Source organism: Schistocerca cancellata, chromosome 9 (genome assembly GCF_023864275.1).
Source record: "Schistocerca cancellata isolate TAMUIC-IGC-003103 chromosome 9, iqSchCanc2.1, whole genome shotgun sequence".
NCBI classification, from domain to species: Eukaryota; Metazoa; Arthropoda; class Insecta; order Orthoptera; family Acrididae; genus Schistocerca; species Schistocerca cancellata.
Window position 1 is genome coordinate 13,219,017 of NC_064634.1, and position 19,423 is coordinate 13,238,439.

At 45.9% G+C, this 19,423-nt stretch overlaps 1 protein-coding gene across 25 annotated transcripts in view; it reads left to right on the top strand.

Annotated features, from left to right (window-relative positions):
* The window catches only part of LOC126101588 (mucin-3A-like), a 400,051-nt gene that overhangs the window by 145,382 nt on the left and 235,246 nt on the right, over positions 1-19,423 (top strand). For all 25 annotated transcript variants that reach the window (XM_049912245.1, XM_049912250.1, XM_049912247.1 and 22 more), the window contains exons 5-6: positions 692-823; positions 12,240-12,327. In XM_049912245.1, the coding sequence (XP_049768202.1) occupies positions 692-823; positions 12,240-12,327 (220 nt within the window). The remainder of the gene's footprint in view (positions 1-691; positions 824-12,239; positions 12,328-19,423) is intronic.

A 19,423-nucleotide genomic window follows, 5' to 3' on the forward strand; every position in this document is an offset into this window, starting at 1 on the left:
CATTACAAAGTCTTCTGTGTGATTCACTTGTGTTGTCAGGATGTGTGTATCATGTAGGATATGACTTCGGCCCAGCTTCATTGCCATTGGTGCGACCTGTGCACGTACAATATACCTTGCAAATTGATTTTCTTTTTTGTTGCTGCTTGTCTATAACAGCCTTGAATTATCGTATGCAAGTAGCATACGTCCTCGTAAATATTCATTGTAAAAATTAGTGAAAAACAGTCTAGACTGCAACAGTCAGTAGACCACAGTCGCTGAAACTGACTGTTCTGAACATCGTCAATTTTGGCTGATGGTGCTTTCCTGAATATGGCTTAAGTCTAGGCCGAAACCGTTCATTTTAAATAAAACAACCATTGCGACCTAGACTGTGTTTCACCAATTTCATATCGCTCACAAGATCGCTGTTCTCCGAAAATGTTACCAAAAGTTTTGTATTCGTTATAATCTTTTTAACTAATGATTAAATGAAGACACGTATAAAAAATTTGTCCTACGTCTTTGAGAACTGTTTCACTTAGATCCACTTCTCTGGTTGCTCCGTTCTACAACAGACATTCAGAGTTATTAGAGACTTGTGTAGGACGCCGCAGTAATTTTAAACGAACCTATTACCATGTTAGCCCACAGTTTTCTTGCGCTGCAGTATTTTGTGGTGCCATTGTGTATATTTTATTTTCCGCAGGACAACGGCTCTCCTCAGCAATCGTCTAGTCCGGCCACCATCACCATCAACGTGAACCAGCAGACGTCGCCCCCCACGGCTCCCACGTTTCAGCCGGCTGCGTCTCACAAGACAGTCGCCGCGGACGAGATAGTGAGTACCTGTAGACTGGCTCAACACACACAGCGTCGACAGCTTTTCACGGAGCTGTCAGGCGCTGCTCTGTTCCGCCTTGTAGGCGCTAGGAGGTATGCCTTCTGCATCCCAAGATACTGTCATTTACATGGTCCATAACGAAATTTTGCAGCATTTAGTTAACCAACTTCGCTTTTGGAATATGTGACTATCTTTCCGAAATATCGTCAGCAGGTGTTCTTCCCTTAGTTTATATTTCTTTCCAAAGTAACCAGGGCCCTAATATAACACATTAACTGTGTACGATCTCACTCTAGAGACATGAAAACTGGGGAAAGGGGAGGTGCACCTTAAACATTTAGTAGAAACTATGAACACGTGATACAAGTTCGTAGGCTTCTACGGCCGGTGTCATTTTCGACAATATAATGTTCGCTATTGGGTCGAGTCATTGTAACTTCTTCACGCCAGTTCACTGCTGTTTACTGGTAACTGTTTTCCTCCATCTACACCTTGATCTACATCGATACTCAGCAAATCACGTCTAAGTGCCTGGCAGAGGGTTCTTCGAACCACTTTAACAATTATATATTATTCCAATCTCGTATAGCGCGCGGAGAGAACGAAAACATATATCTTTCCATATGAGCCCTGATTTCCCTTATGTTATCGTGGTGATCGTTTCTCCCTATGTAGGTCGGCGTCAACAAAATATTTTCGCATTCGGAAGAGAAAGTTGGTGACTGGAATTTCGTGAAAAGATTCCTCCGCAACGGAAAACTCCTTCATTTTAATGATGTCCATCCAAAATTGTGTATCATTTAATTGACACTCTGTTCCCTATTCCGCGATAATACAAAACGTGCTGTCTCTCTATTAACTTTTCCGATGTACTCCGTCGATCCTATCTGGTAACAATTCCACACCGCGCAGATACACTATTGGCCATTAAAATTGCCACACCAAGAAGAAATCCAGATGATAAACGGGTACTCATTCGACAAATATATTATACTAGAACTGACATGTGATTACATTTTCACGCAATTTGGGTGCATATATCCTGAGAAATCAGTACCCATAACAACCACCTCTGGTCATAATAACGGCCTTGATACGCCTGGCCATTGAGTCAAACACAGCTTGGATGGCGTGTACAGGTACAGCTGCCCATGCAGCTTCAACACGATACCACAGTTCATCAAGAGTAGTGACTGGCGTATTGTGACGAGCCAGTCGCTCGGCCACCATTCACCAGACGTTTTCAGTTGGTGAGAGATCTGGAGAATGTGCTGGCCAGCGCAGCAGTCGAACATTTTCTGTATCCAGAAAGGCCCGTACAGGACCTGCAACATGCGGTCGTGCATTATCCTGCTTTAATGTAGGGATTCGCAAGGATCGAATGAAGGGTAGAGCGACAGGTCGTAACACATGTGAAATGTAACGTCCACTGTTCAAAGTGCCGTCAATGCGAACAAGAGGTGACCGAGACGTGTAACCGATGGCACCCCACACCATCACGCCGGGTGATATGCCAGTATGGCGATGACGAATACACGCTTCCAACGCGCGTTCACCACGATGTCGCTAAACACATATGAGACCATCATGATGCTTTAACAGAACCTGGATTCATCCGAAAAAATGACGTTTTGCCATTCGTGCACCCAGGTTCGTCATTGAGTACACCATCGCAGGCGCTCCTGTCTGTGATGCAGCGTCAAGGGTAACCGCAGCCACGGTCTCCGAGCTGATAGTCCATGCTGCTGCAAACGTCCTCGAACTGTTCGTGCAGATGGTTGTTGTCTTGCAAACGTCCCCATCTGTTGACTCAGGTATCGAGACGTGGCTGCACGATCCGTTACAGCCATGCGGATAAGATGCCTGTCATCTCGACTGCTAGTGATACGAGGCCGTTGGGATCCAGCACGGCGTTCCGTATTACCCTCCTGAACCCACCGATTCCTTATTCTGCTAACAGTCATTGGATCTCGACCAAGGCGAGCAGCAACGTCGCGATACGATAAACCGCAATCGTGATAGGCTACAATCCGACCTTTATCGAAGTCGGAAACGCGATGTTACTCATTTCTCCTCCTTACACGAGGCATCACAACAACGTTTTACCAGGCAACGCCGGTCAACTGCTGTATGTGTTTGAGAAATCGGTTGGAAACTTTCCTCATGTCAGAACGTTGTAGGTGTCGCCATCGGCGCCAACCTTGTGTGAGTGCTCTGAAAAGCTAATCATTTGCATATCACAGCATCTTCTTCCTGTCGGTTAAATTTCGCGTCTGTAGCACGTCATCTTCCGAGGTGCAGTGGTTTTAATGCCAGTAGCGTATATTCTAAAAGAGGACGCACAAGTGTAGTCTAGGCAGTCTCCTTAGTAGATGTGTTCCGTTTCCTGTGTGTCCTGCCGAGAAAACGCAGTCTTTGGTTAGCCTTCCCCACAACATTTTCTATGTGTTCCGTCCAATTTAAGTTGTTGTTAATTGTAATTCCTAGGTATTTAGTTGAATTTACGGTCTTTATATTAGACTGATTTATCGTGTAACCGAAGTTTAACGAATTCGTTTTAGCACTCATGTGGATGACCTCACACTCTTCGTTATTTAGGGTCAACTGTCATATATGTATCTTTTCTAAATCGTTTTGCAATTGGTTTTGATCTTCTGGTGACAACTAGACAATAAACGACAGTGTGACGTGCAAACAACCTAAGACGGCAGCTCAGATTGTCTCCCAAACCGTTTATACAGGTAAGGAACAGGAAAGGGCCTATAACAGTTCCTTGGGGAACGCCAGAAATCACTTCTAGTTTAGTCGATGACTTTCCGCCAATTACTACGAAGTGTGACCTCACTGACAGGAAATCACGAATCCAGTCACATAACTGAGACGATATTCCGTAGCCACGGAATTCCACTACAGGCCGCTTGTATGGTACAGTGTCAAAAGCCTTCCGGAAATCCATAAATACTGTCATTTTCGGTTACTTGGTGGCTAGCGACGTCACATATTTGTGATGTCATGGGACAATTTGAAGAGGCTGTTATGGAGGCTGTACGGTACTCTGTTTCCTGCGCTACCTTAGCGGCTAATGGGAAGCCAACTCTAGCAGTGATTGGTAGTGTGCTGGTTGTCTGTTGGCTGTGCCACTCCTGTAGGAGGTTGGTGGGCGAACTCTCTTTGGTGGCGGGAAGGCACCTACTACCCGGGGAGTGGTGTCCTCCTGCAGTTCTCTCGCTGCCGCCGTCTCCGCTGTGAAACCGCGGCCAGTCAGTGCTTAGATTAGATTAGATTAGATTAGTAGTTGTTCCACAGATCATGAATACGACACTTGATAGTGACGTGGAACGTGTCAGGTACGCCGGCTCTACTGGTTCTGCAAGGTTCGCAGGAGAGAGTTTCTGTAAAGTTTGGAAGGTAGGAGACGAGGTACTGGCGGAAGTAAAGCTGTGAGGACGGGGCGTGAGTCGTGCTTGGGTAGCTCAGTTGGTAGAGCACTTGCCCGCGAAAGGCAAAGGTCCCGAGTTCGAGTCTCGGTCCGGCACACAGTTTTAATCTGCCAGGCAGTTTCATATCAGCGCACACTTCGCTGCAGAGTGAAAATGTCATTCTGGTCACATAGGAAGTGTTTCATTTTATTTTTCTAGATATAATCTACACAGGTTCAAAATTTTTAAATTTTTACGTGCATTACTTCAAGATCTAATGAAATCGGTAATATTTTATATAGAAGGCTGTGGATTGATGTGTTACAAAGGTTAAATTACGTCTTTGTATTGGTATCACTGTCAAAAACAGTATCGCATCGTTTCATAGTATAAACACGCGTTGTATGTCGAAGTGCTAACTTTTTTCCGAGGAAAAGTGACTAATAGATTGGTAAATGTCTCAAATAGTAAAGTATGACGCCAAAACGAAGTGTTTTTGAGAAACGTATCTTTCGTGGTAATAGATTTTCGAATAAAGGGAAACATTGTGTTCAACGTGTGGCGTGTGAAGTTACAGACAATGAAATACAGGCAAACTCGTCAGTATCTAGAGAAACACCCATTAGTGCTTCGAAGATCAATTTCCTCAAAACGAAATTAATGTAAATGGTAGGTTAGGTTATATTCTGATAGATTTACACATCCTAACAAGGATGTTAGATGAATGTATGTGTTGTAAAATATGTGGAGGGCCAGTTAGCTTACATGAAGACAGTAAGGTATCAAATGGACTAGCCAGGAAACTTATCATCAATTGTGCCAGTTGTAAATATACTCATTCATTTTGTAATTCTGATAAGTGTAAAGATGTCAGGTGGTTTTATGGATTGAGAGCTATTGGCAAAGGACACACTGCAGCAGAAACAATGTGTGCCGTGATGAATATGCCACGCCCACCTTGCAAAATCGACAAGTATGCAGGATTTATTGGAGCTGCTCTCGAATCTGTTGCACGTGAGTCAATGAAGGGTGCTGCAAACGAAGCTGTTGAAATAAATGATGGTGCGACTCAACACATGGTGCACAATTCTCTGCACTGCAAGCACTTTGCTGATTACAAATACTGGTCCTTAGTATAGCTGTGGAATTGGGACAAATCAGCCAGCTCCACCCGCGCCATAAATATTATTCTCATGTTTCAATAACTGTTTCGTTTTGTAGGAGAAAGAGTCCACTCACCCCGCTGTAACGCTCGAATCAGCCGGTGCGGCTGTGACGTAATGCTGGGTCTGGCTGCCTCAGAGATGCTTCTGACACCAAAATGTAGACGCTCGAGATGTATGGCCTCTGCAGTGACAGTGTTGAGTTGAGGGGGTGTGTTGTCCTCAGGATGTTGACTGTGGTCGTTAACCAAAACATCATCGACACATGAAACAGGCTACTCCACGCGTAGAGTCATTCCATAGATGGAACGCCCCCTTGGTGTGTGCTGACAGCAGAGAGAAGGAAGGGAGGAACATTAGGGTTTAATGTCCCATCGACATCAAGGTCACTAGAGACGGGATAATGCAATAGGCGGCCAGAGCCCTATGGCGGCAGGGCCTAAATGCTGATATGCGATATCGACGAAAGCATTTGCACCATCTTGGCGTGACTTTGTAGTTCAGGGCAGGGTTTGATGGGGCAGACACGGTGTTTACCGTCGAACAGCTGCAAGCATGAGTTTATTAGAAATACACTCCTGGAAATGGAAAAAAGAACACATTGACACCGGTGTGTCAGACCCAGCATACTTGCTCCGGACACTGCGAGAGGGCTGTACAAGCAATGATCACACGCACGGCACAGCGGACACACCAGGAACCGCGGTGTTGGCCGTCGAATGGCGCTAGCTGCGCAGCATTTGTGCACCGCCGCCGTCAGTGTCAGCCAGTTTGCCGTGGCATACGGAGCTCCATCGCAGTCTTTAACACTGGTAGCATGCCGCGACAGCGTGGACGTGAACCGTATGTGCAGTTGACGAACTTTGAGCGAGGGCGTATAGTGGGCATGCGGGAGGCCGGGTGGACGTACCGCCGAATTGCTCAACACGTGGGGCGTGAGGTCTCCACAGTACATCGATGTTGTCGCCAGTGGTCGGCGGAAGGTGCACGTGCCCGTCGACCTGGGACCGGACCGAAGCGACGCACGGATGCACGCCAAGACCGTAGGATCCTACGCAGTGCCGTAGGGGACCGCACCGCCACTTCCCAGCAAATTAGGGACACTGTTGCTCCTGGGGTATCGGCGAGGACCATTCGCAACCGTCTCCATGAAGCTGGGCTACGGTCCCGCACACCGTTAGGCCGTCTTCCGCTCACGCCCCAACATCGTGCAGCCCGCCGCCAGTGGTGTCACGACAGGCGTGAATGGAGGGACGAATGGAGACGTGTCGTCTTCAGCGATGAGAGTCGCTTCTGCCTTGGTGCCAATGATGGTCGTATGCGTGTTTGGCGCCGTGCAGGTGAGCGCCACAATCAAGATTGCATACGACCGAGGCACACAGGGCCAACACCCGGCATCATGGTGTGGGGAGCGATCTCCTACACTGGCCGTACACCACTGGTGATCGTCGAGGGGACACTGAATAGTGTACGGTACATCCAAACCGACATCGAACCCATCGTTCTACCATTCCTAGACCGGCAAGGGAACTTGCTGTTCCAACAGGACAATGCACGTCCGCATGTATCCCGTGCCACCCAACGTGCTCTAGAAGGTGTAAGTCAACTACCCTGGCCAGCAAGATCTCCGGATCTGTCCCCCATTGAGCATGTTTGGGACTGGATGAAGCGTCGTCTCACGCGGTCTGCACGTCCAGCACGAACGCTGGTCCAACTGAGGCGCCAGGTGGAAATGGCATGGCAAGCCGTTCCACAGGACTACATCCAGCATCTCTACGATCGTCTCCATGGGAGAATAGCAGCCTGCATTGCTGCGAAAGGTGGATATACACTGTACTAGTGCCGACATTGTGCATGCTCTGTTGCCTGTGTCTATGTGCCTGTGGTTCTGTCAGTGTGATCATGTGATGTATCCGACCCCAGGAATGTGTCAATAAAGTTTCCCCTTCCTGGGACAATGAATTTACGGTGTTCTTATTTCAATTTCCAGGAGTGTAGATACCTTAGGGGTTGCGAAGCAACTCAAATCACTTGATACGGGCAAGTCTTCAGGTCCAGATTGTATACCGATTAGGTTCCTTTCAGATTACGCTGATACAATAGCTCCCTACTTAGCAATCACATACAACCGCTCGCTCACCGATAGATCTGTACCTACAGATTAGAAAATTGCGCAGGTCGCTCCAGTGTTTAAGAAGGGTAGTAGGAGTAATCCATCGAACTACAGACCTATATCATTGACGTCGTTTTGCAGTAGGGTTTTGGAGCATATACTGTATTCAAACATTTTGAATCACCTCGAAAGGAACGATCTATTGATACGTAATCAGCATGGTTTCAGAAAACATCGCTCTTGTGCAACGCAGCTAGCTCTTTATTCGCACGAAGTAATGGCCGCTATCGACAGGGGATCTCAAGTGGATTCCGTATTTGTGGATTTCCGGAAGGCTTTTGACACCGTTCCTCACAAGCGACTTCTAATCAAGCTGCGGGCCTATGGGGTATCGTCTCAGTTGTGCAACTGGATTCGTGATTTCGTGTCAGGAAGGTCGCAGTTCGTAGTAATAGACGGCAAATCATCGAGTAAAACTGAAGTGATATCGGGTGTTCCCCAGGGAAGCGTCCTGGTGTGGCAGGTGGCAGTTGACGCTAAATAACGAAAAGTGTGAGGTGATCCACACGAGTTCTAAAAGAAATCCGTTGTAATTCGTTTACTCGATAAATAGTACAATTCTCAAGGCTGTCAATTCAACTGAGTACCTGGGTGTTAAAATTACGAACAACTTCAGTTGGAAAGACCACATAGATAATATTGTGGGGAAGGCGAGCCAAAGGTTGCGTTTCATTGGCATAACACTTAGAAGATGCAACAAGTCCACTAAAGAGACAGCTTACACTAAAGTCGTTAGTCCTCTGTTAGAATATTGCTGCGCGGTGTGGGATCCTTACCAGGTGGGATTGACGGAGGACATCTAAAGGGTGCAAAAAAGGGCAGCTCGTTTTGTATTATCATGTAATAGGGGAGAGAGTGTGGCAGATATGACACGCGAGTTGGGATAGAAGTCATTAAAGGAAAGACGTTTTTCGTCGCGGCGAGATTATTTACGAAATTTCAGTCGCCAACTTTCTCTTCCGAATGCGAAAATATTTTGTTGAGCCCAACCTACATAGGTAGGAATGATCATCAAAATAAAATAAGAGAAATCAGAGCTCGAACAGAAGGCTTTAGGTGTTCGTTTCTCCCGCGCGCTGTTCGGGAGTGGAATGGTAGGGAGATAGTATGATTGTGGTTCGATGAACCCTCCGCCAAGCACTTAAATGTGAATTGCAGAGTAATCATGTAGATGTAGAAAGCAGAGGCGTACAGTGTCAGTTCGCCTGCATAAGTACAGTGGCCGAAATGACTGCCCCGCCCTGGTCACTAATGCGTGCCCTCCGCTACACAAGGCTGGCTGCAACTCGAGTGAGCCAGAAGGTAGCCCAGCAGCTGGAACGCGCCGAGAACCTTGGAGCCAGCAGTGGGCTCGCAGGTGGTGCAGCCCGAGTCTCGTGGTAGCTGCTCGCAGAATGACGTCACCCTGTCGCCAGGTGTACTCCTCCCCTCGTAGATGGCGCTGCCAGAGTGACATGACTCTGGCCGGAACTGGTGGGTGAGTATGCAGGTTCAGTAACTAGTTGTTGCGCCGAGTTACCAGAGGCACAAGAAATGGTCTGCTGTTGTCGTGGTCGTCGGTTTCGCGAGCGTTGGCCCCTGCCCTGCAGTGTGGAAACAGGCTGGTCATATTCCTGCTCCTGCCCGCAACGGCGTTTTGATCACCTCTGCGTTCACTAGATTCCACGACTATTTTGCAAAAGCCGTGGCACTCGCAGCGACATAAAGTGGTGGTGCTACTAAACTTACAGCACCTACCAGATAGCAAAACCAAAAGGATAACATATTGTCATGAAAGCAAAATTAAGTAAAAAATTCTAAAATGTGGAAAAATAGCAGCGCCAGTAACAAATTTTAAGTAGTTAGGATCCAATAAATCACCTGAAGATGGAACTAATTTCTGGCATGAGATAGAGATATTGAACTTAGTGAATGGTACTATCGCATTAGCATTACAAAAGAACGTAAAGAAAGAACAACTGTTAAATTGTACTCCATGTTCTAATGCATGGAAGAAGAACTTTGGAAACAACAACAAAGGATACTCTAAGCGTCCAAAGTGAGGAAACGAAGCTTTTCACACATCCAGGCATAAACAGTTGATCAGATAGCGAAATACAGAAACACGAACAGAACTGGAAGTTAGAGCAGTATCAGGACTAATGGCAGACGCGTCCTCATAGCCGCGAGCCCATCACGCCGCTGCAACATTCGGAGAGCCTGGATGGCTCTGGATGAAAACCGCCGTGCGGATTAACGACCTCAGTTACGCGATACGTGTACTTGTAGAAAGCGTTCGCACACTTTTATGTTGGATAATGCTAGAGACACAGGCACACAGATTCCGTCCCTAAAGTGGAGGTATCGGGATCTAAGGGTGGAATCCGGCCATCCTCTGCCCTTAAAAAATCCAGAAAAATATCCAACCAAACCCATGAAAATACGGAATAAGGCCAGTTAAAAGAAGAGTAAGATGACTGGCTTTAAATCGAAATATTTAAGAATACGGATGACAATGCAAATAGCAAATCAATGGCTCTATAATGTACCGCAAACAAAAAACTATAAAAATACAAGTCAGAGGTGTAAGTAGCAATGTAGGAAGGCCAAGAAGAATATCTCTCATTGCCTTGCCAAGTTCCATTACATAGCTATGGCCATCACAAGTGTGTGTGTGTGTGTGTGTGTGTGTGTGTGTGTGTGTGTGTGTGTGTGTGTGTGTGTACATTTTTCCTGAACCGAACTTCGAAGGGCAAGTTTTGAATGAAGAAAGGAGGAGAGTCATTCGGTATTCCTTTCCTAAGAAACTAAAACCACAAGACAATCACAAGGATATGATTTACAGGGTGCTACAAAAAGGTACGGCCAACCTTTCAGGAAACATTCCTAACACACACAAATAAAGAAAAGATGTTATGTGGACATGTGTCCGGAAACGCTTAATTTCCATTTTAGAGCTCATTTTAGTTTCGTCAGTATGTACTGTACTTCCTCGATTCACCGCCAGTTGGCCCAATTGAAGGAAAGAAATGTTGACTTCGGTGCTTGTGTTGACATGCGACTCATTGCTCTACAGTACTAGCGTCAAGCACATCAGTACGTAGCATCAGCAGGTTACTGTTCATCACGAACGTGGCTTTGCAGTCAGTGCAATGTTTACAAATGCGGAGTTGGCAGATGCCCATTTCATGTATGGATTAGCACGGCGCAATAGCCGTGGCGCGGTACGTTTGTATCGAGACAGATTTCCAGAACGAAGGTGTCCCGACAGGAAGACGTTCGAAGCAATTGATCGACGTCTTAGGGAGCACGGAACATGCCAACCTATGACTCGCGACTGGGGAAAACCTAGAACGACGAGGACACCTGCAATGGACGAGCCAATTCTTCGTGCAGTTGACGATAACCCTAATGTCAGCGTCATAGAAGTTGATGCTGTACAAGGTAACGTTGACCACTTCGCTGTAACGAGAGTGCTACGGGAGAACCAGTTGTTTCCGTACCATGTACAGCGTGTGCAGGCACTATCAGCAGCTGATTGGCCTCCACGGATACACTTCTGCGAATGGTTCGTCCAACAATGTGTCAATCCTCATTTCAGTGCAAATGTTCTCTTTACGGACGAGGCTTCATTCCAACGTGATCAAATTCTAAATTCTCACAATCAACATGTGTAGGCTGACGAGAATCCGCACGCAATTGTGCAATCACGTCATCAACACAGATTTTCTGTGAACGTTTGGGCAGGCGTTGTTGGTGATGTCTCGATTGGGCCCCATGTTCTTCCACCTACGCTCAATGGAGCACGTTATCATGATTGCATACGGGATACTCTACCTGTGCTGCTAGAACATGTGCCTTTACAAGTACGACACAACATGTGGTTCATGCACGATGGAGCTCCTGCACATTTCAGTCGAAGTGTTCGTACGCTTCTCAACAACAGATTCGGTGACCGATGGATTGGTAGAGGAGGGACCAATTCCGTGGCCTCCGCGCTCTCCTGACGTCAACACTCTTGACTTTCATTTATGGAGGCATTTGAAAGCTCTTGTGTACGCAACCCCGGTACTAAATGTAGAGACTCTTCGTGCTCGTATTGTGGACGACTGTGATACAATACGCCATTCTCCAGGGCTGCATCAGCGCATCAGGGATTCCATGGGACGGAGGGTGGATGCATGTATCCTCGCTAACGGAGGACATTTTGAACATTTCCTGTAACAAAGTGTTTGAAGTCACGCTGGTACGTTCTGTTGCTGTGTGTTTCCATTCCATGATTAATGTGATTTGAAGAGAAGTAATAAAATGAGCTCTAACATGGAAAGTAAGCGTTTCCGGACACATATCCAGATAACATATTTTCTTTCTTTGTGTGTGAGGAATGTTTCCTGAAAGTTTGGCCGTACCTTTTTGTAACACCCTGTATAGCTCAGTTAAGGAGTTCTCTTAGCACACTGCACTAAATGCTCTGGGTAAGAACACACAGAACAACAAGTTAATGTATTTCGTCAAGAGTCAACCATATTTTTCTTTGACGTATGTTTTACACTCTTAAAAACAGTTGGTACATGAGAGCGAAAACACTGCAATTTCTACATCCTTGAGCTTTCTATGGAGGTTAGCTTCTGTTCACTTCGTTGCCTGATGACATACCTGTTACTCTGTATCTGTTTCAGGTGCCTGGCACTGAGGTAGCTTCGGTGACAATTTCGGAAGGCTACGGCACGGATGTTGAAGTGACTCACTATACTTTAGATGAAGCAGGTAACGTAACTTATTTTTTAAAATATACGGTTTGACACACAGCACACAGAGAGGAGGAGGAAACGAAATAAAGGTACACCATGTCATTTCAGTGATTACAAAAGCGAGACGAACTTGGCAGTATGACGTCACTTATCAGAATGACGGTGCACCTATGTGGCTCGGATGCGTGCTCTGATTCGGCTGAGAAGGGTTGTATCCTCTCATAAATCGGCCCACGACTGTTCCAGCTGGTCCCTGATATCCCGCATACTGGCACTGCAACGGAGTTGACGTCCGACCTGGTCACGAACACGCTCTGTCACGCGCAGATCTGGGGATTTTACTGGCCATGGGGGTACCTTGGAGGACTTAGGGTCAAATGAGGCAGAAGGGATAGATAACTCCATCAGAATTTCTAAAATCGTTGGGGGAAGTGGCAACAAAACGACTTTTCACGTTGGTGTGTAGAATATATGAGTCTGTCGATATACCATCTGACTTTCGGAAAAGCATCGTCCACACAATTCCAAAGACGGCAAGAGCTGACAAGTGCGAGAGTTATCGCACAATCAGCTTAACAGCTCATGCATCCAAGTTTCTTACAAGAATAATATACAGAAGAATGGAAAAGAAAATTGAGAATGCGCTAGGTGACGATCAGTTTGGCTTTAGGAAAGGTAAAGGGACGAGAGAGGCAATTCTGACGTTACGGCTAATAATGGAAGCAAGGCTAAAAAAAATCGACACTTTCATAGGATTTGTCGACCTGGAAAAAGCGTTCGACAATATAAAATGGTGCAAGCTGTTCGAGATTCTGAAAAAAGTAGAGGTAAGCTATAGGGAGAGACGGGTCATATGCAATATGTACAACAACCAAGAGGGAATAATAAGAGTGGACGATCTAGAACGAAGTGCTCGTATTAAGAAGGGTGTAAGACAAGGCTGTAGCCTTTCGCCCCTACTCTTCAATCTGTACATCGAGTAAGCAATGATGGAAATAAAAGAAAGGTTCAGGAGTGGAATTAAAATACAAGGTGAAAGGATATCAGTGCTACGATTCCCTGATGATATTGCTATCCTGAGTAAAAGTGAAGAAGAATTACATGACCTGCTGAACGGAATGAACAGTCTAATGAGGAGTATCGACTGAGAGTAAATCGAAGGCAATGACAAGTGCCCGCATCTCGTGGTCGTGTGGTAGCGTTCTCGCTTCCCACGCCCGGGTTCCCGGGTTCGATTCCCGGCGGGGTCAGGGATTTTCTCTGCCTCGTGATGGCTGGGTGTTGTGTGCTGTCCTTAGGTTAGTTAGGTTTAAGTAGTTCTAAGTTCTAGGGGACTTATGACCCCAGCAGTTGAGTCCCATAGTGCTCAGAGCCATTTGAACCAAGCAATGACAAGTAGTAGAAATGAGAACAGCGACAAACTTAGCATCATGATTGATTGTCACGAAGTAGATGGGGTTAAGGAATTCTGCTACCTAGGCAGTAAAATAACCAATGACGGACGGAGCAAGGAGGACATCAAAAGCATACTGGCAACGGCAAAAAGGACATTCCTGGCCAAGAGAAGTCTACTAATATCAAATACCGGCCTTAATTTGAGGAAGAAATTTCTGAGAATGTACGTCTGGAGTACAGCACTGTATGGCAGTGAAACATGGACTGTGGGTGAACCGGAACAGAAGAGAATCGAAGCATTTAAGATGTGGTGTTACAGACGAATGTCGAAAATTAGGTGGACTGTTAAGGTAAGGAATGAGGAGGTTCTACGCAGAATCGGAGAGGAAAGGAATATGTGGAAAACACTGATAAGGAGAAGGGACAGGATGAAAGGACATCTGCTAAGATATGAGGGAATGACTTCCGCGGTAATAGAGGGAGCTGTAGAGGGCAAAAACTGTAGAGGAAGACAGAGATTGGAATACGTCAAGCAAATAATTGAGGACGTAGGTTGCAAGTGCTACTCTGAGATGAAGTTGGCTCCAATATCTCTGAGCACTACGGGACTTAACGTCTGAGGTCATCAGTGGCGTAGAACTCAGAACTACTTAAACCTAACTAACCTAAGGACATCACGCACATCCATGCCTGAGGGACGATTCGAACCTGCGACCGTAGCGGTCATGCGGTTCCATACTGTAGCGCCTAGAACCGCTCGGCCTCTCCGGCCGGCGAAGAGGTTGGCACACGAGCGGAATTCGTGGCTGGCTGCAACAAACCAGGCAGACGACTGATGACAAAAAAAAAGGGAGGGAGTACCTCAACACAACGCAGACAGTTCCTGGAGACGCGCGCCATGTGTGAACGAGCAAGCTGGAAAATGACACCACGAGGCTTTTGGATGAGAGGTCACGCACGAGGACGCAGGCCGCTCGTGAAGTACCGTTGTTATGCGGACTTCCCTCGATCACTACCAACCGTGACCTGAAGCCATAGACGATGGCTCCACACACCATAATGCCAGGAATAACATCAAATACTTCTCTAAAAGCTTGGAAGAATGGGACCTCTGCGCAAGACGTGGCCATAGTTAATGGTCTTCCGGCACAATGTAAAACCGTCATTCATCACTAAAGATGATGCGACCCCATCGTCACCAGCCCATGCTTCCCCGTCGCAGCACCACTCCAGTCGCAGCCGTTTATGTTAATGTGTTATACTGTATTCAAACATTATGAATCACCTCCAAGGGAAAGATCTATTGATACGTAATCCGCATGGTTTCAGAAAACCTTGTGCAACGCAGCTAGCTCTTTATTCGCACGAAGTAATGGCCGCTATCGACAGGGGATCTCAAGTGGATTCCGTATTTCTGGATTACCGGAAAGCTTTTGACACCTTTCCTCACAAGCGACTTCTAATCAAGCTGCGGGCCTACGGGGTATCGTCTCAGTTGTGCAACTGGATTCGTAATTTCCTGTCAGGAAGGACGCAGTTCGTAGTAATAGACGGCAAATCAGCGAGTAAAACTGAAGTGATATCAGGTGTTCCCCAGGGAAGCGTCCTGGGACCTCTGCTGTTCCTGATCTATATATATGACCTGGGTGACAATCTGAGTAGTTCTCTTAGGTTGTTCGCAGATGATGCTGTAATTTACCGTCTAGTAAGGTCATCCGAAGACCAGTATCAGTTGCAAAGCGATTTAGAAAAGATTGCTGTATGGTGTGGCAGGTGGCAGTTGACGCTAAATAACGAAAAGTGTGAGGTGATCCACACGAGTTCCAAAAGAAATCCGTTGGAATTCGATTACTCGATAAATAGTACAATTCTCAAGGCTGTCAATTCAACTAAGTACCTGGGTGTTAAAATTACGAACAACTTCAGCTGGAAAGACCACATAGATAATATTGTGGGGAAGGCGAGCCAAAGGCTGCGTTTCATTGGCATAACACTTAGAAGATGCAACAAGTCCACTAAAGAGACAGCTTACACTACACTCGTTCGTCCTCTGTTAGAATATTGCTGCGCGGTGTGGGATGCTTACGAGGTGGGATTGACAGAGGATATCGAAAGGGTGCAAAAAAAGGGCAGCTCGTTTTGTATTATCACGTAATAGGGGAGGGAGTGTGGCAGATATGATACGCGAGTTGGGATGGAAGTCATTAAAGCAAAGACGTTTTTCGTCGCGGCGAGATCTATTTACGAAATTTCAGTCACCAACTTTTGTTGAGCCCAACCTACATAGGTAGGAATGATCATCAAAATAAGAGAAATCAAAGCTCGAACAGAAAGGTTTAGGTGTTCGTTTTTCCCGCGCGCTGTTCGGGAGTGGAATGGTAGAGAGATAGTATGATTTTGGTTCGATGAACCCTCTGCCAAGCACTTAAATGTGAATTGCAGAGTAATCATGTAGATGTAGATGTAGATCGGCAGCTTCCGCATGCAACGATAATTCCCTACCCCATTTGCTACTTGTTACTGACCAGTGTTGCGGGATTACAGAGAATGTTGCAGCAAGTCCATCATTACCTGTTCTCAGGTGACAGCTGCGTGTGTGACTGGGTTATGATGTGCACAGTACGACGACCCTCTTCTGCGGTGGTCCACCAGAATCTTGATGACGAGTAAACCTGCTCTCATGTTTCCGCGCTGTCCATCGTCGGCCTGTAGTCATGTCCAAATACCTCAGAAATGTGGATACTACGCGATTCAGCCAGCTGGGCAAATGGTGACCCACAACGAGCCCCTTTTCAAACTGCTGTCAGACGCCAGTGACGCAGTCGGACACGGGTAGGCGCCACCTCCGCGTCCTTCACAGCGACAACTCGACATGTGTCGCTGTCCGCGCCCCTCGTATACGCCACCATTCCTCGTCACAACACTAAACACCGACGACACTAGTGCGATCTGCTGGGCGTTCTACCTGTCCCAGACAACTGCAGCTCTGATCATTTACATACCCCTCTGTTACTACAGGTTATCTGCATTGAGCTGGCTGCAATCTGATTAAAAAGAATTACACCAGACGCGTTTCGCTTTTATTTACAAAGCATCTTCTGTCGTTATTCTGTGAATTGGATACATATGTATGTTCATTTACTTTTTTGATTGTTTTAGGTTAAAACAGCGTTTTCCTTAAAAGTTTGTCTGCAAGCTATTTCCGATATTTCTTTACATAATCTGCTCCTTCCCCTGCTGCTAGAAGTGCCTGGTGTCGACAGGGTCCATTTCACATCTGCAGTAGTCAGGTTTAGGCATTCTGGGTTATTCCTTGTGCTGCACTATTTACAATTGACTTTCTTAACTGTTTTTCTTTCTTCACTGCCGCAGTGTTTATGCCTATTCGTTAGTCCTCGTTCACGTGGTCTTGTCAACTGATGAAACGATTTTGTGTGTGTGTGTGGGAGGGACTGAGAGAGAGAGAGAGAGAGAGAGAGAGAGAGAGAGAGACAGTCAGTGAAATTCTTTTTTTTTTCCAGCTGGGGGTAGTGAGGGGTGGGGGTAGGGGGAGAGGAAAAACAGGAATGGGCATGGACAGTGATTATAGGACAGAATATCTGGGAGGAAATGGTAGTGATAAATGGAGCCTGTCGTTATAAGTGTACTTTTTTAATGTTGTATTAAGTGCTCAATCAGTTTAAAGAGAGTGTGGTTTGCCAAGTTGATCTGATCGTTTATGAGTCGTTTCTTTTCTGTTATGTTTTTTTGGATGTGGTAGTGTTCCTGTAAGGTGAGGAGGCGCTTTTCGTTGTTTATCCTTATGTTTTTCATGTCCGTGTCTCTGGTTGTAATTTTAATTTGGTGTTGCTGTAAGTGTTCTGCAAAAGTTGAATGATTTGTCCTATACTTCCATGCTCTTACATGTTCTTTGTATCTGGTGTCAAATGTCGTCCTGGTTTGACCTATGTATCTTCCATCACATGTATTGCATTTCAGTTGGAATATTCCTGATCTTTGATATACATGACTTTCTCCTATTGTTTTTCGGAAGTATTTCTGAATTGAGTTGTTGGTTTGGTGTGCTATTTTTATGCCTTGTTTTTGAAAATATTGGATATTCTGTGTGTGATTGACCACTTAATATAACATTAAAAGTACACATATAACCACAGGCTCCATTTACCACTACCATTTCCTCCCATCTTCTGTCATGTAATCACTGTCCACGCCCATACCCGTCTTTGCATCCCCCCCTCCAAACGCTTGCAAACCGAGCGAGGTGGTGCAGTGGCTAGCACACTGGACTCGCATTCGGGAGGACGAAGGTTCAATCCCGTGTCCGGCCATCCTGATTTAGGATTTCGGTGATTTCCCTACATCGCTTCAGGCAGATGCCGGGATGTTTCCTTTGAAAGGGCACGGTCTGTCTGGTCTCCTTTCCAAAACAACCCAACCCAGCCCGCTTGCAAAAAAAATGTCCACTCCTCTCACGTCTCTACCTACATACAAGACAATTTCAATTCTCTCTCTCTCTCTCTCTCTCTCTTTTACACACACACACACACACACACAAAATCGTTTCATAACACTCACCACGAGAACAAACGAATAGGCATAAACACTGTTGCAGTGAAGAATGAAAAACAGTTAAGAAACTCAGTTGTAAATAGTGCAGCATAAGGAATAACGCAGAATGCCTAAACCTGACTACTGCAGATGTGAAATGGACCCTGTCGACACCAGGCACTGCTAGCAGCAGGGAAAGGAGCAGATTATGTAAAGAAATACCGGAAGTAGCTTGCAGACAAACTTTTAAAGAAAACGCTGTTTTTAACCTAAAACAATCAGAAAAAGCAAGTGTACAGACATATGTATCCAATTTACAGAATAACCACAGAAGATGCTTTGTAAATAAAAGCGAAATGCGCCTGGTGTAATTCATTTTAATCAGATTGCAGTCAGCTCAAGGCAGATAACCTATAGTTACACATGTTAACAGCTGCTGCGGGAGATGACCTTGCAAACAAACGTATTTACGTACCCGCTGATAGGGCGTACTTGCATACGTGTACCAAGTCATAATGGGCAGTCAAATGCAAAGTAGACAGGCGGAAGAAAGTAAGTAAACTGCTTGTTATTTCAAAATTAATTGCCATAACTGTTAACTACTTTATCCTACTGTGAAACAAGACAGTCACTGCCTTCGTGCAAAAACGTTCGCAGCTGCCTATAGAACCATAATTGTACCCAGGTGTCCACTTGTTCATCCGAATCAAATAAATGGCCACTCTTATGTTACTTCGGAACGCCGAAAATATGGAAATCGCATGGGGAGAGATCAGGACTGTACGGAGGATGTGTGTGGGCTTTCCCAGCTAAACTTCTGCACCGCAGTCAAGACAACCTTAGCAACATGTGGGCAGACATTATCTTGTAACAGAGCGATAGTGTTTCGATTTCCACTGCAGAAGTTTCGCCCGGAGGCCGGTACATATCCTCCATACTATACCGATCTTTCCCCCATATGTTTGCTTTATTTCTGGAGCCCTGACGACAGACATTCGTGGTCGTCGGTTTGCTTCAGAAGAAGAGGGGCGCGCATGAGTACACTCATGTTTCCATAGAGAACTGCAAATGTTTTCGCATGAAGATATTAGCCGTCTTGCCTCACAGTGAGATAGCTGTATTAAAAGTTATGTTGATTACCTTTGAAATAATAAACAGTTTATATACGT